The 14,007-nt window shown below is 38.3% G+C and overlaps 1 protein-coding gene across 4 annotated transcripts in view; it reads right to left on the minus strand.

The window, feature by feature from the left end:
• The window catches only part of COL5A2 (collagen type V alpha 2 chain), a 172,290-nt gene that overhangs the window by 16,480 nt on the left and 141,803 nt on the right, over positions 1-14,007 (minus strand). For all 4 annotated transcript variants that reach the window (XM_032114536.1, XM_032114537.1, XM_032114534.1 and 1 more), the window contains 21 exons: positions 13,780-13,824; positions 11,440-11,493; positions 9,611-9,709; positions 9,112-9,156; positions 8,916-9,014; positions 8,444-8,497; positions 7,825-7,932; positions 7,278-7,331; positions 6,472-6,570; positions 5,771-5,824; positions 5,176-5,274; positions 5,030-5,083; positions 4,878-4,931; positions 4,328-4,381; positions 3,701-3,754; positions 3,323-3,367; positions 2,797-2,895; positions 1,926-2,033; positions 1,748-1,801; positions 214-267; positions 39-92 (listed from right to left, as the gene is read on the minus strand). In XM_032114536.1, the coding sequence (XP_031970427.1) occupies positions 39-92; positions 214-267; positions 1,748-1,801; positions 1,926-2,033; positions 2,797-2,895; positions 3,323-3,367; positions 3,701-3,754; positions 4,328-4,381; positions 4,878-4,931; positions 5,030-5,083; positions 5,176-5,274; positions 5,771-5,824; positions 6,472-6,570; positions 7,278-7,331; positions 7,825-7,932; positions 8,444-8,497; positions 8,916-9,014; positions 9,112-9,156; positions 9,611-9,709; positions 11,440-11,493; positions 13,780-13,824 (1,440 nt within the window). The remainder of the gene's footprint in view (positions 1-38; positions 93-213; positions 268-1,747; positions 1,802-1,925; positions 2,034-2,796; positions 2,896-3,322; positions 3,368-3,700; positions 3,755-4,327; positions 4,382-4,877; positions 4,932-5,029; positions 5,084-5,175; positions 5,275-5,770; positions 5,825-6,471; positions 6,571-7,277; positions 7,332-7,824; positions 7,933-8,443; positions 8,498-8,915; positions 9,015-9,111; positions 9,157-9,610; positions 9,710-11,439; positions 11,494-13,779; positions 13,825-14,007) is intronic.

Genomic DNA, 14,007 nt, shown 5'->3' on the forward strand with positions numbered 1-14,007 from the left:
TAACTTATACCAGACAAAAACAAAGCATGTTTACTCACAGGGTTTCCACGAGAGCCAGGAGGACCAACTAGACCTCGAGGACCTGGTTCACCCTTAAAATAAAATTGAAGGTGTTTATTTCCCAAGTAACTTACTTGTTGATTCATTAAAATTTTAAAGAAGTCTGATAGTATTAAGAAACTTCAGAAGGGAATGGAATAAAAAACTGTTTACCTTTTCACCAGTGGGACCTGCTGGACCCATTGGGCCTATTGGACCAGGGAGACCCTTTTGAACAATTAAGATGAAAGGAAGTTAGAAAAGTGATGCTCCAAAACAGTTAGTTTAAAACTTCTCATATATTACCATTCCCATATGCTTTTTCATTCCTTTGAATTCTTCTACTTTATCTCTGGAAATTTCTTTTGTCTTCTTTATCTAAAATTGACTTGCATTTCTTCTCCCAATGACCAGACTCCCCACAAAAGAGCTACTTTCCCTCATTCTCTTCTCTAATTTCATCATCTTTATGTAATATTCACAAATAAGGCCAATGATATAAAAAAAAAAGCCCCAGCTTTATTTTACTCTCTCAATAAGAAATCATGCCCTTTTTCTCCACTTGCTGAGAGCTCTGTTTCTTTTATGTTCGCATTTAACTTTTTAAATTAAAGTATCCATCATTAGTTCTGAAGATTCATTTGGATCTTGCAAACTCCTCAAAAGTGTCAATTCTCTCTTCATGAGGCAGTTAGGCAAAGAGGTTGCAAATTCTCCATCCAAACCCACCAGCTCCACATAATGATCTGTCAGCTCACCATTACTTCACCTGTTCATTAACCCCTGTAAGTTCTAAAAATCCCTTACCACAGCTAAGAACCACTCTGTATCTCTGGATAATGTTTGAATTATATAACCAATTCCAGCTCACAGATGATCATTTCATTAGTGCTTCCATGTAGTAGGGTTTCTCAAAAACATTTTTCCTCTTTAACTATAAATTTAGTCCAGACAGGATCCTCATATTTTGACTGTACCTCAGATTTCCAAATGCTTAGCAGCTAGTATTCCAACTGGTTTACACAACCCAAGAATCTCAGATACATTTTCAATTCACGTAAAAAGTAACTCAAATAACATCTGGGACGGAAAAATGGTCAGTGCACACAAAGAAAACCCAGTGCAATTGCACAGTTGGTCTATGCAGCAGTGTGTGTGCAATGTGTCTTGAACAGATCTTGAGCAGACTAGAGACCTTATTTATGCAATGGAGATTCAAAACTTTCCAGAACCGCCAGCAACTTACTGTTTATGTGAAGCTTAGTACATTTACAGGAATTTTCACCTGTCAAACTCAGGACAGATTGTGGACAACTCAGTGTAGACAATAAGGAGGCATCTGCCTTAGTCCATGGCTCAGAGCTGGAAGGTCTGCTTTTTGCCTGTTCATTTCTACCTGTTCATTTTTTCATATTTTTTACTATAGTCAACTTAGAGGAATCCCAAATCAACTGTGAATCCTTTCCATTGACCTCTTAGCTCACATTATTAATGACACAAAATAGGGACTTGGAACACAGACACCCCAAAATGTTGTGCACAGCAGTCTTGAAAATTTGAAAATTTAGAGGGTGAGGTAATGACTATAAACCCATGATATACCATGATAACACTGCACAGTGTTTAACTCCACAAGCTGAGTCCCCTAGCACAATAAACAAATCAATGTGTGAAGAGTGGGTCTGAAGAGAGTGACAGATTTACTTACTCTTGCCCCATCGTTGCCAGCTGTACCTTCAGCACCTTTCTCACCTACGCCACCCTATGGAAAATACCCAGAAAGTCCCAGTTATGGCACTGAATGATGAGCAGGTCATACCCTGGAATAACTGCAGTGTTAAGGGACAGGTGATTCTACTCAAGAGGACAGAAACAAGCAGACTTACTCTATCACCCTTAGGGCCAGGTGTTCCAGCAATCCCTCTCTCTCCAGGCATGCCCTGAAGGCCTGGTGGGCCCGGATCACCAGGTGTCCCACTAGGGCCTGGGCTTCCCTGGAACAGAGAAAGAAGTTGTTGCCTATTCATCTGAGAAGCATCTTTGTCTCTAGGCTGCAGAATTTGCTGTGCCTGTTTTGAAGTCTCTGGGGTACAGTTTTAACTAATAATTTTATGTGAAATTTGGACTTTATTCACATCCAAATACTTTTCTTTTCCCATTGTGTTACTCAGGAAGTTTAACTGTAATACCATAGTTCTTCCAAACACATTAGTATTTAATTGGCGCATACTGGAGAGGAAAACAGACAATAAAAGAAGTTTGAGCATCTTTCTGCCTTGACCTTGATGCCACATAGGTTTAGTATTAAAAGTAGGTACAGGTCGAAGTTGCCAGGGACAGAGATGCTCATGTCTATTACAGGTCTCACGTAACTAGAGGCACTCCCTGCTTGCCCTGTCTTTCTTGGCCTAATCACATCAATAGGAGGTACATGCATGCAGGTGTGAAGCTTTCAGCATTTTCTTTTAACTGCTTAGCCCTGCCAAGTGTCTTTCTGTAAACTGGCATGGCTCGTAAAACATTGCTAGGAGGTTTTCTGCAGTTCAGCAATGGCTTTGCCCAGTTCTACTGTGAGTTCTCAACATTTAAGTACATTGCAATTATTAATATTGTTATAATTGGAATAACTTATGCGTCCTTCCTTAAACAAAGGAGATGCCTTTCATATTTATAATAAAAAAGCTCTCTCATGTTCATGCAAATGAGCAGAATTATACAGCACATCACTGCAGCAATGCAAATCTCCACTCAGTTTACCTTTGGACCATCAGGACCGTGGCCTCCAGCCATACCCTTTTCACCCTGGAGTCCTGATGCACCTGGTTCTCCCCTTTCCCCTGGATTGCCACGTTCTCCCTACAAAATGGAAGATTATTATTTATTTAGAAGGCAGAGTAGAGCTCTGGTAGACAAAATCCTAAATACACGTAAGTGTAGTAGAGCCTGTGAACAAATTCTAGGAGAACTGATCAAATAAAAACTAGTTTTAGGCTTTTACTGTTAGAGGAGGGGGACATATGTTGCTAAGCAAACTAAAAACTCATTTCACAGCATAAACCAATAATACAGCAGCTAGTACTCAACACCATTTCAGAAGCTACAAAATAATTAAAGGTGGTAGATTTTACAGAAACTATCTTAAAACATATCCATATTTACAAACATTTTGTTGGTGGGGAAAAAGGTCAAATACTGACTTTAGCTGTTAAAGTCCATATTACATGTCAACTTCCAAGCTCAGAGAACTGTTATGAATATTTAAACTCTGAAAGAAAACACTTACCCTGGGGCCCAATGGACCAACAGCTCCAGGATCTCCAGGCACACCCTGCGCAGAACAGAACTCACCATTAGAATGAAATACTTTTTCATAACTTTATAGTTATGGAAATTAGAGACAAATGTTTTTATTTCCAAAGCACTGTGAATGTAAATGGCCAGTTCTAAATACTATCTGTCAATGGCAAGAGGTGATAATCCATCTCAGTCCAAGAACACAGATTATTGTAATTATTTTATGCCAAAGCAGTTCTTGGACAGCTTGCAGACTACATCAGTGTGTATTTTGAAAAAGAGTGGGAAATTCAATTAGAAAGAGAAGAAAATGTAAAACTACTTTATAAAGTGTATTCTTTTTAATGTTATGTTACACGTATATTACCTGATCACCTGGCTTTCCTCCCTCACCTGGAGGACCTGGTGGCCCAGGCAAGCCCTGTAAAAAGTAAATAAAATAGTCACTAACATGATAGAAAGTTATGTAAAACTAGATTTAACTAGGACACCAAGATTATGAATGTAGCAGTACATCAGTACAAGAGCACACCCTCAGAGGTCCCCAAGGAACAATTATATGAATATTGCACCAAAGTGTTTCCCCCTCTCTAAACATTGCAGTCAAAGTGTTTCTCCTTAACATTTGCAGGACACATCAGCCCTAAAAGTAAAGTTCTCTATAAACAGATAATGATTTAACCAACACTTCATTATCAAGACAATTATTTTGCTCTGTATTTGGAACTTTTTTGGAAAATCTTCAAATCAAAACTTAATAACATCAAAGGTTTTATTGAGGGATACAGAGCTGGTATTTAAGCCTTTGCCAGTTCGGTTTAGTGCACAGCTGATATGAAAATTATGTATCATTAACTATTCTGAACATCCTTGCCTTAGTTCGGAGGTTGTGTTACGTTACACATCACTTGGCTGAATTTCTCCAATTTAAATTGATAAAGACATGGCTGTTTATTTTTTAATTAAAAAAAAAAAAAAAAATGAATGCACATACCTGAAACCCTGTAGGACCTGGAGGGCCTTGTTCTCCTCTTTCTCCTGCCAGACCCTACACAAAAGGAAGTAGTAAGTAAACAGTAGAGGAATATAGGCAGGCTCCACCATTTTTCTTTTCTCTGAATATGCATATTTTCCATTAGGTATTTGTTTATTGTACATTTTTACTTATCCCAAGACAAGATGGCCTATCTAGAAGATGTAGTAAGATGTGTATTATTTCTTTAAAATCCTTCCCGTAAAGGTTCTCTGGTAACAGAAAAACACTCAGTTCCATTAAAACCAAGAAAGCCCGGAAAACGAACCACGAGGATATTTTACTCCTTGCACTATTTTTTGTGATGGTTAGTAAAAGGAACTTAACTACTAATATATATATTTTAATACAAAGCTAACAATTTTTCCAGGACAATTTTTTCTTTAAATGTTCTTGGAATTTTTTGCTTTGAATCAACAACTGGCATGAAGGTTGACAACAATAGAAGCCAAAAGAGTAGTGAGTATATGGAGTGCCAGGCAGGCAGGCAGAGAAGTAGCAGCTGACTTACTGGTGGGCCAACAGGACCAGAAGGGCCAACTTCACCATCTTTACCAGGGGCTCCCTACATTGAAATGACAGGGGAAGAAATCTTGTATGGTGAACACACATAACAGAAAAGCACTATTTTCTGTAATCACTGCAAATAACAGCCACACTCACTCTCTGCCCTGGGACACCTGCATTGCCTGCTTCTCCAGGTTTTCCAGGATCACCCTAAATTGCAGAAATAAAAATGATCAGGTTTGGATATGTTTTTCATCCATTAAAATATACGAAAATGGTTAAACAGGGATTGCCATACTCACACTACTACCCTTTGGCCCAGGAAGGCCCATGCTGCCTGGCTGACCTCTGATTCCTATGGAACCTGCAGGACCTGGACGTCCATCTTCACCAGGAGCACCCTGCAGAGATATAGGATTTTCCACATTAAATTCTAAATATATTTATTAATATGAACTTATTAACCCCTAGAAAATGCCTGTGTATATAAAGAAAATAACATTAATGTGGCTTAGTGCTTCACTTATCAGTCAAAATGTCTTCAGAGCAAACATAGCAATAGCCATACTGCTGGATTTAACCAAATGCTATGCAATTATTAGAATTGAATCATGTACAAATACTTTATTGTGTCCTTAAAGTGACAACTAGAAAAATATTTAGTTCAAACATTTAACCATGATGCTGCAGCTGCTAAACAAAAGACACTGCTACACAGACAAAACTAAACAAACATTACTGGTATTAATTTTGAAGTTAGAAAAGTATGTAAGGGAACTATCAAAAGAGAAGATGAGCCTTAATAAATCAAGGAAACTCATCTTAATAAAAGCAATTTTAGTAGGACCTTTGAATTACTATGACATTAACTGAAAAAAACTAATTTTTATCACTTACCAAGGGGCCAAGTTTTCCTTCAGGGCCTTGAACACCTGGATTCCCTGTCAAACCCTAAAAGCAGGAATAGTATGGTGTTAGGGTTAGTTCTATAATTCTGTAACAATTAAGAAATAGAAATAAATCCGGAAGAAATGCTCAGATACTACCATAGCACAAACCTCTCTATATCAAAGGTCTTCATCCTTATTTTCACTTTACAGCTTCATCCCTCACTGTCTTTGATCTTCCTTCTTCCCTATTCTCTCTTTTCTTGCTTTTACACCTCTTCAGCTTCTCACAGGCTCATACTTATTTCTGCCAACATTCCCCAATGATCTATATAATATTTTACTTCTCCCTTTATCCCCTTTTCTGGTGTTTTGAATTTTCCTCCAATAATTTTCCTGAAAAAAATCTCCAGGTGATATACACCACTCAACCTTGTACGTTATCAATCACCAACTTAACGAAGATTGGCCTTCAATCCACGTTTTCCGTGGCAACTGTGCTTTACAAACACACTTCCTTCATTTGCTTTAGCTGTTCTCAATCAGGGCTATTTCTCCTTTTTCTGAGACAAAACCTGTGCTTCCCAACATCAGCAGGAAATAAAGACTGGTCTTTTGGCCTTTAGCCCCACTGAAACCAGTCTGCCCTTGTATAACAGCTTCTAAATGAAAGGTACCGCAGTTTATAGTGTACTGCTGTTAGTCCCTTACCCGTGCACCTGGAAGGCCAGGCTCCCCAGGGCGTCCAGGATCTCCCTGACCTCCTTTAGGTCCAGAAGATCCTGCTGGACCACGCTCTCCTTGGGCTCCCTAGAAAGATGCCAGGGAGCTACAAGTTAACAGCTAGAACAGTGACAGCAGGAGAAGGTTAAATAAAACAAGTATCTTCTATTAAGGACCTATTTTTGCAAACAAAGTTACAAATCATTAATATTTTTTTTATTACTAGTTTTCTAATTGTTATCTTTTCTCCCCAAAATGATTACTTAAAAGTTGTCTCTTCCTTAAAGCAAGTTCATAGAAGCATTTTAGAATCCCTGTATTTTTACCATGTTAGGAATTTACAGAAGTACGAGACAAATGCCTATGTCCCTGGAAGTGTTAGAGCAGTTAGGAAAGCCAGATAAACCCATCTGTTTTTAAGGGGCAAGTCTAGAAAATCACACCACACACAAAGAATAGGCAATTTTTCAGAGCCACCTCCTACAGAACAATACATAAAGCAATATAGGAGTAGAACAGGTCAATCCCTTATCCATGCACATTTCAAAATGAGGGAGCATTAAGCCAGGGACAAGCAAGCAAAGCTGAACATCATGGGAACTGAAAGTGACTTTTCCCAAAAAATTTTTGCCTCTAAACACTCAGACCCCCTTTTGGCATTTGTAAATTGGATCTGCCTATTTGCCCAGAAGCAGACATTTTTAACGGAACTCTTGCTTTTTATATGTCTGGATGTATGAAAATTTAACAAACTACACAATAAAAGATGGACGCTTTAATTTAATTTAATTTACCTTTGGTCCAGGCAAGCCATCAGAACCCGGAAAACCACGGTTACCAGGAGCACCCTAGGAAAAGGAGTAGAAATGAGATGATTATCTTATTTTTTACATAACTTATTACAAATAAAAGACCAGATTTATGGTTCGAGGGTTCAGTTCATTTCCTTACAGTTTTCTTACTTCAGTACTTAAACTTGGGGGAGGTTTATGACTTAGAGTGGTAAAAATATCAATGTCTCATTCATGCATGCTGGACAGCTCCTTCTCCATGAACAGCCTCATTGAAAGCAAAGATGAGCAGTTGTACAGGTGTAGGAAAAAGTCTGCAGATAAGCTTGTCCTATCTCCACCCTTTCTCCTACCATATTATCCTTTGCACTGGATCTCCACATAAAAGTATCCAGTGTAAAAAAAATAACACACAGTATTAACTACTGCTAGGAAAATAAAGTTTGACTACATCCACAATGAAGCTGTAAGAATATCCATGGGTAGGTCAAAAGGTTTTTCACCTTAGCAGTGCATCTCTTAAAACATATTATTCCTCTAGGTTGCTTACCCTCTCTCCAACAGGACCTGGTGGACCTACTGACCCTGGATCACCTCGAGGACCTCTTTTCCCTTCTTCACCTATGGGGCCAATGGGACCCTGGGGACCTTGTGGGCCCTAGTGAGAATAAAATGTTATTTAAAAAAAAGTTGTTAAGCTCACCATTTCTCAGACATAATGAAACAGACTGTCTTTTGAATACTATAAACATTTTTCCAAATAAAGGAGAAAAAAATAGTAAAGTTTTGGATCAGTTAAAAAGTAACAGCTTTTCAGCATCTGCTTTTCTCTTTTACAATGTTTATAAGCTAATAAACTGTAACTCTGCAGTTGGGCTGTACACTGCTTCTTATAATCACCCACAATAATTTGTATTTGGTCAAGCTGCAAACGAGTCAAAATTCAGTGAGGTTCTAATAGAAATTTTCAAAGGAGAAGACAGGGTAAAGAAACTATTACTTCTATATTTTTGTCAGTTATTACATGATCATTTAACTGGTGAGAAAGAAAAGCTAAAGATTGGTTGACAAACCAACTCAGAGTCTGCAGAGCCAGTTTTCTGCCAAAAGTTACATGGTTATAAGCCTCTGTGTTTCCTCTTCATCTTAAAAAGCATATGGAGACTTACAGGTTCACCTTTGGGTCCTGCTTCTCCCTTGAAACCTGGGACACCAGGGTCACCCTGAAAACAAACACATGAATAGCACCCATAAAGTTAAAATCTGCATAAACCACTTCATCATTTTGTATTATGCCATGAAACAGAGAAGCATTTCCTAGTTTAGTCACTAACTGTAGGCAATATAATAGAGTGCTTATAATGGTTTGTCTTTACCCTTATTAAGCTTGTTTATTATTATGTTATCAAGACAAAAACTTAAAAATACATCTCTTTTCCCAGATTTATAAAGACACATTTCTTTCTCAAAGAAGTAATGGTATTTTGGACACACAGAAGATTCACAGGATCTGAGTCTAAGCATTCTCCCTGGCATGCTACTGCCATATTCCAAGGAAGCCCACTGCTAATCACTGCTTTAGTTCCACGGAGTGACACGTGCCAGACATTACAACTCCCAAAGAGACAAGGACCCCATTACCGGCTGGCCTCGAATCCCAGGGGGTCCAGTACTGCCCTGTGGTCCTGGGGAACCAGGGGGGCCTGATGAACCAGGGGGGCCCCCAGTGCCTGGAGATCCCTACAAACAGCAAGCACAGTAAGGAAACACAAGCAAAATAAGGAAATAAAAAAAAATAAATCATGCAATTTCTTCAACAGGATATATGATTACTTACAGTAGGGCCCTTTGCACCAGGGGAACCATCTGTCCCTTCAGCACCCTGAAGATACGGTACCAATCATTAAAAATCATTTTAATGACAAGGGCATCAATTACAAAAGCAGAAGATAGTTATTTTATCCACGTTACAAGACTAGAAAATAAAGGCTGCTAAATAAATGCAGCAACATATGCAAATGCTAAAAAGGGCAATAAAGCAGGCAAGTTAGTGTGATTTTTAATATTGAAGATCTTATGTTTAAGCTTAAGTTTTAAAGTACTTTGAGGATTGAGACTGTATCAAGCTGTGTAACTGCCAGTTTTCCAACTTGTAATAAAATAACAAATAGTTATTATCAGTACAATTAGCACAAAACAAAGGAATGAGACCTTTTTTCCTTGGGAAAAAAGGTAATTTGAATAAAACTCATTGTCAGGGTGGGGCAGTAAAAACCCCCCAAAGCAGGTGAACATGCACAAGCTGAGCACTGAGGAACTCAATTCAATGTACTTACAGGAAGACCCTGTGACCCAGCTGGTCCCTGAGGACCTGTTTCACCTCTTTGTCCTTGAGGACCTTCAGGGCCACGAGGTCCTGTTGGGCCTGCTTCACCCTAAGATTCCACATGAGAAAACAACTGGAGATTACTTTGCTCTAAAAAGCAGCACTATAAAGTATCTCAGGAGGAATACTGAGCTATAACAGAAAACCAATTCATGTTTGACATAGTTTATTACCCTGAAAATACGATTTTGCTTACCTAATCTTGCTTCTGTTACTTCTAGGTGAATGCCAACATTAAAAGTATAGATGGGGTTTTTTCTCAATGTATACAAGACAAGGAAACTCTGCAGAAAAGCAGCACTATCCAGGAGTCCAAATCAGATCACGAACAGACCTGTCTTTTTAAAATCCCACTATGTGTAATTACTATCTGTAATTTTACAAGTTTTTTTTACCTTCATAACAGCAAGACTCAAGACTTAGATGTGATAACACATCTGGAATTGGTTGGTTTGGGGTTTATTTTGCACAGTACAGATGAACTCACTGTTACAGCACTCTATTAAATATCAAATCCCTGTAAGATTAGACTGGATGACAAAAAATTCTTCCCAGCATCTTCTTCAAGTTTTAATTTTATGAGGAAATATGCCTTTTGGAACTGGTGGCTGTTAATATCACATCTTCATACTTCAAATCCACATCTTAATTGTATAATCTGCTGAGCTTTCATGAGTTCAAAGCAACTATTCCAATTTTACATCATCTGATGATCAAACTTGAAGGTAGCTTCTCCTTTTCAAAAGCTGTAATCGATTCACCATGTGACAGCTTTTTCAAACATTTACTTAGGTAATATCATGCTGAGCCATACTAAAACATTTTATGACATGCACTACAAGAGCTGTCATTTAACTGTATACTCATCTTGTCTAGAGTGTACTTTTTCCAAGAAAGGTTGGAGCAGATGATCTTAGAGGTCCCCTTTCAACCTGCTATTCTATTATAAAGTTGATACTGTTATTAAGACTTGTTTCCAAACAGTTTCATGAACGTTGCCAGCTTCACAACAACACAAAACATCTGCTGAACTTGGCTACCCGACCAATTGAGAGTTTCTTCTTGTATAACATTTTCTTATCAGGCTTTAGGAGTGTAAAGGAACAAAGAGGAGCAGCTGGGTGAAGGAAGCTGTATGAGGTGTATTTTCTATCTTGTCTCAAGGCTAAGAAGAAGAAAAAAAACCTGAACACTTTTTTGAAAAGCAAGAGAGGGAAGTGCCACAGAGACAGTGCTGCAGCCAATGAAAGTTTTTCATTTCACAGCCCAATCACTCCAAGCCACAAAATGTAGTAATTGTGATGTGCTCTGTTGTGATGAACTGCAGCACATCTCTGCTGGGGTTCAGGCATTTCCTTTACCAGTCCAGATCAACTCAAAAAGTGTTCTTGGCCAAAACTAGCAGTTTCAGCACTGGAAGGTCCTGCCTCCATATTGTCTTAGACTTGCCCCCACAAACTCACTTCTAAATATGTATCTTGCAATTCTTTGAATATACTGGACAAGATTCCTGATGCACAGCATGACAGTTATCTTATAATTACCCCTTGACATGAGAAAAAGGGAAAGGAAAGTATCTTAACAGTGGTGAATTGCAATTGCTTCATTTGGCTTTTTTTTTTTTTTCATTTATCTTCTGCCTGAAGGTCTTAAGACTGATTTCACAGCAGCTCCTGGGGATGTGTACACACGTCAGTCTGAGCTTTGTGTAGTCTAGTCCACGTTTTTACTTGTGTGCTGTTAGACATTTTGAAAAGATACTTTCATTTTATTTTTTACCTTTACACCAGGAACACCAGGAAAACCTGGAGAACCAGTTATGCCAAGTGGGCCCTATAAAAGACAGACACATAAAGCTGTAATTCATCAGTTTAGATCACACAGATTATCATCTCATCACCGGGTAAATGTGGGTCTAGGATTACATGTATTTTTTGGTCATAAAACATTTGTTTATAACAAAACCAAAATAACTATAAATATCAGGTTTTTAAGAGATACATATACATTTTATGGAATTGTGGTGCAGTTCTTTAAAAATGTGTTTGCTGATTTCAGCAAAGCTACACCTCTTGATTCAGCTATTAATGCCCAAATTGCAACATACACAATTCACAGTTAACAATTATGGGATTCCTAAATTCACAGCAAATCCATTTGCAAGCTGTAAAACACAGATTTTGTATCAATGTTTCAGGGCTATAGAGGCAGAGATGCTTCCATTTCCATAATGCCTCTTGGGTTGAACAAGACATTCACAGAACTTTCTACTGTATTCCAAAGTCTCTGGATAGCGGCACACAGTGGTTATTAATACTCACTGCAACACTGTTCCCAGATAATTCCTCTTTATCTTTTTCTGATTTTCTTTTTGTAAAATATGATTCATACTGAGAAAAATGTTCTATGTAATAAAGCTCTCCTGACAAACTTAATCAGAACAATCTGATTATTTTGCTTAACAACACTTCTGCTGTGACCTTGCACTGGATTTCTACAGAACTGATGCAACAGCTCACTAAGTATATTTTTGAAAACCTATGTCCCAGTTTATTGGATCACAAATAATGTCTGCCAAATCTCTCTCTTTCTGCAGGAAGAGTTCCAGGATTTTGGTGTACCACTGCACTGACCCAAACAACACATTTTATTAACACTTTCTCCAATGAGAAACATGTGCATTAAGGACGAGTGTCTCCCTTGTGACACTACGTAGGATTTTCCAAAAATATTAGCCAACCACTTATCATGTCCAGTGAAGCTGAGTTCACAATCTATGCCAAAGAAAAATTACAAGCTTCATGTAAAACCTCTTAGCTTGCAACCCAGCTTTTTTGAACTTTTTTTTAAAATCGTTTCTTTGTTTTAAAGTTTCTTATAACAACTTACCTTTCCTTCATGATAAACTAAATAATTGAGTTTTGTAGCTTTTAGGTATTCACACTTATTTTTTGAGCTTCTATTACAGTTAATTGTTTTTTAATGAAGTTTTTAATAAAACAGTATGTTCATTAAGATGAAACAGGTAAATGAATTTTTCTCAGAACTTAGTCTGAGAAAGTCTCTTCAAGAGTATGCACAGAAGGAAATTCTAATTGCAGACAGGTGTGGTTTAGGGTTTTGAGGGGGGGTTTTTGGTGCACTGCTTTTGGGGCGTTTGGTTGTTGGGTTTGTGTTCAGTTTGTTGGTTTTTTCTAAGCTGAACATTGCAAAACGGTAAAGGCTGACTACATCAACGGATAGGAGCTGTCCACCATATCCTACAAATGGTGCTTTTAAAAAAAAAGCAAACATAAATACCACATTTTTAAAGTGGAAGCTGGCCTTGCACAAATAGTACAAAATCATCACTAGTTTTCACATGCAAAAGCAACACAAAATTAACTGTATGCATGGGAATAATCCCTGACTCACGTGTATTGCAAAATACACAAATGTATTTTGCAAATGCAGTGTGAGATTGGACTGTAAGATCAAAACCAACATCTTTTGCTACACTGACACTCTGAGTGTAAACAGCCACGTCTTCCTCTGCAGCCCTGTTGCCGTGGTGGGAGAACTTGAACAGCCATGCAGGCCAGGCTTTCTCAGCTTGGCAGACATTCAGACACAGGCTTCTGGTTCTTCAGTTCAAAAAGTGACTGTCCCTAATTAAACGGCTCTTTTACACATTTGCTAATGGAACAATTGCAGGGAGCAAGTTGTGCTATCAGTGAGCGCCTTTCTTCTTGCTGACAATGAGTACAGCCTCATTTGCCAACTTTGCATGTGAAGGAAGATAACAGGCAATTGTGAACTGCATTAGATTGCAGTGCAGGCACTTTCCTCCCTACCATATGGACTCCATAAGAGCAGCAGAGCATCACCTCCCCGGGAAATGCTATGGCCTACTCCTCTGAAAATTGAAACCTTTAGATGAAGTAAACTACAGAGGACAATTTTGCAGAGGACAGCATTAAAACTGAGTAGAACTAGGAATCATTCTCAGATAATTAATTCCAGATGCACTTAACTGATACCACCAACTGCCAATGTTTCTTTTTGGTTTTTTTGGGTAGTGTCGAAAGCCAAGTGGAAATATGAAATGAAAACGTAGGTGGTTGAGAACCAATCCCTTACCATTGGGCCTGGCTTCCCAGGCATACCATGCTGGCCACGTCCACCCTAGACATGAAAACAGAAAACACAGACTATTTGTAAGACCTCGACCTACTTTTTTAATTATGTGTCGTCAGCATTTGTGATAAAGCCATATATACTAAAGTGATTGAAGAAATGCTGGATTGCAAATTCCTCCAAACACTGTCAAGGAAAACGTCTGGAAGAAATTATGCTCCCATTTGAGTT

This window comes from Corvus moneduloides, chromosome 7 (genome assembly GCF_009650955.1).
Source record: "Corvus moneduloides isolate bCorMon1 chromosome 7, bCorMon1.pri, whole genome shotgun sequence".
Taxonomy (NCBI): Eukaryota; Metazoa; Chordata; class Aves; order Passeriformes; family Corvidae; genus Corvus; species Corvus moneduloides.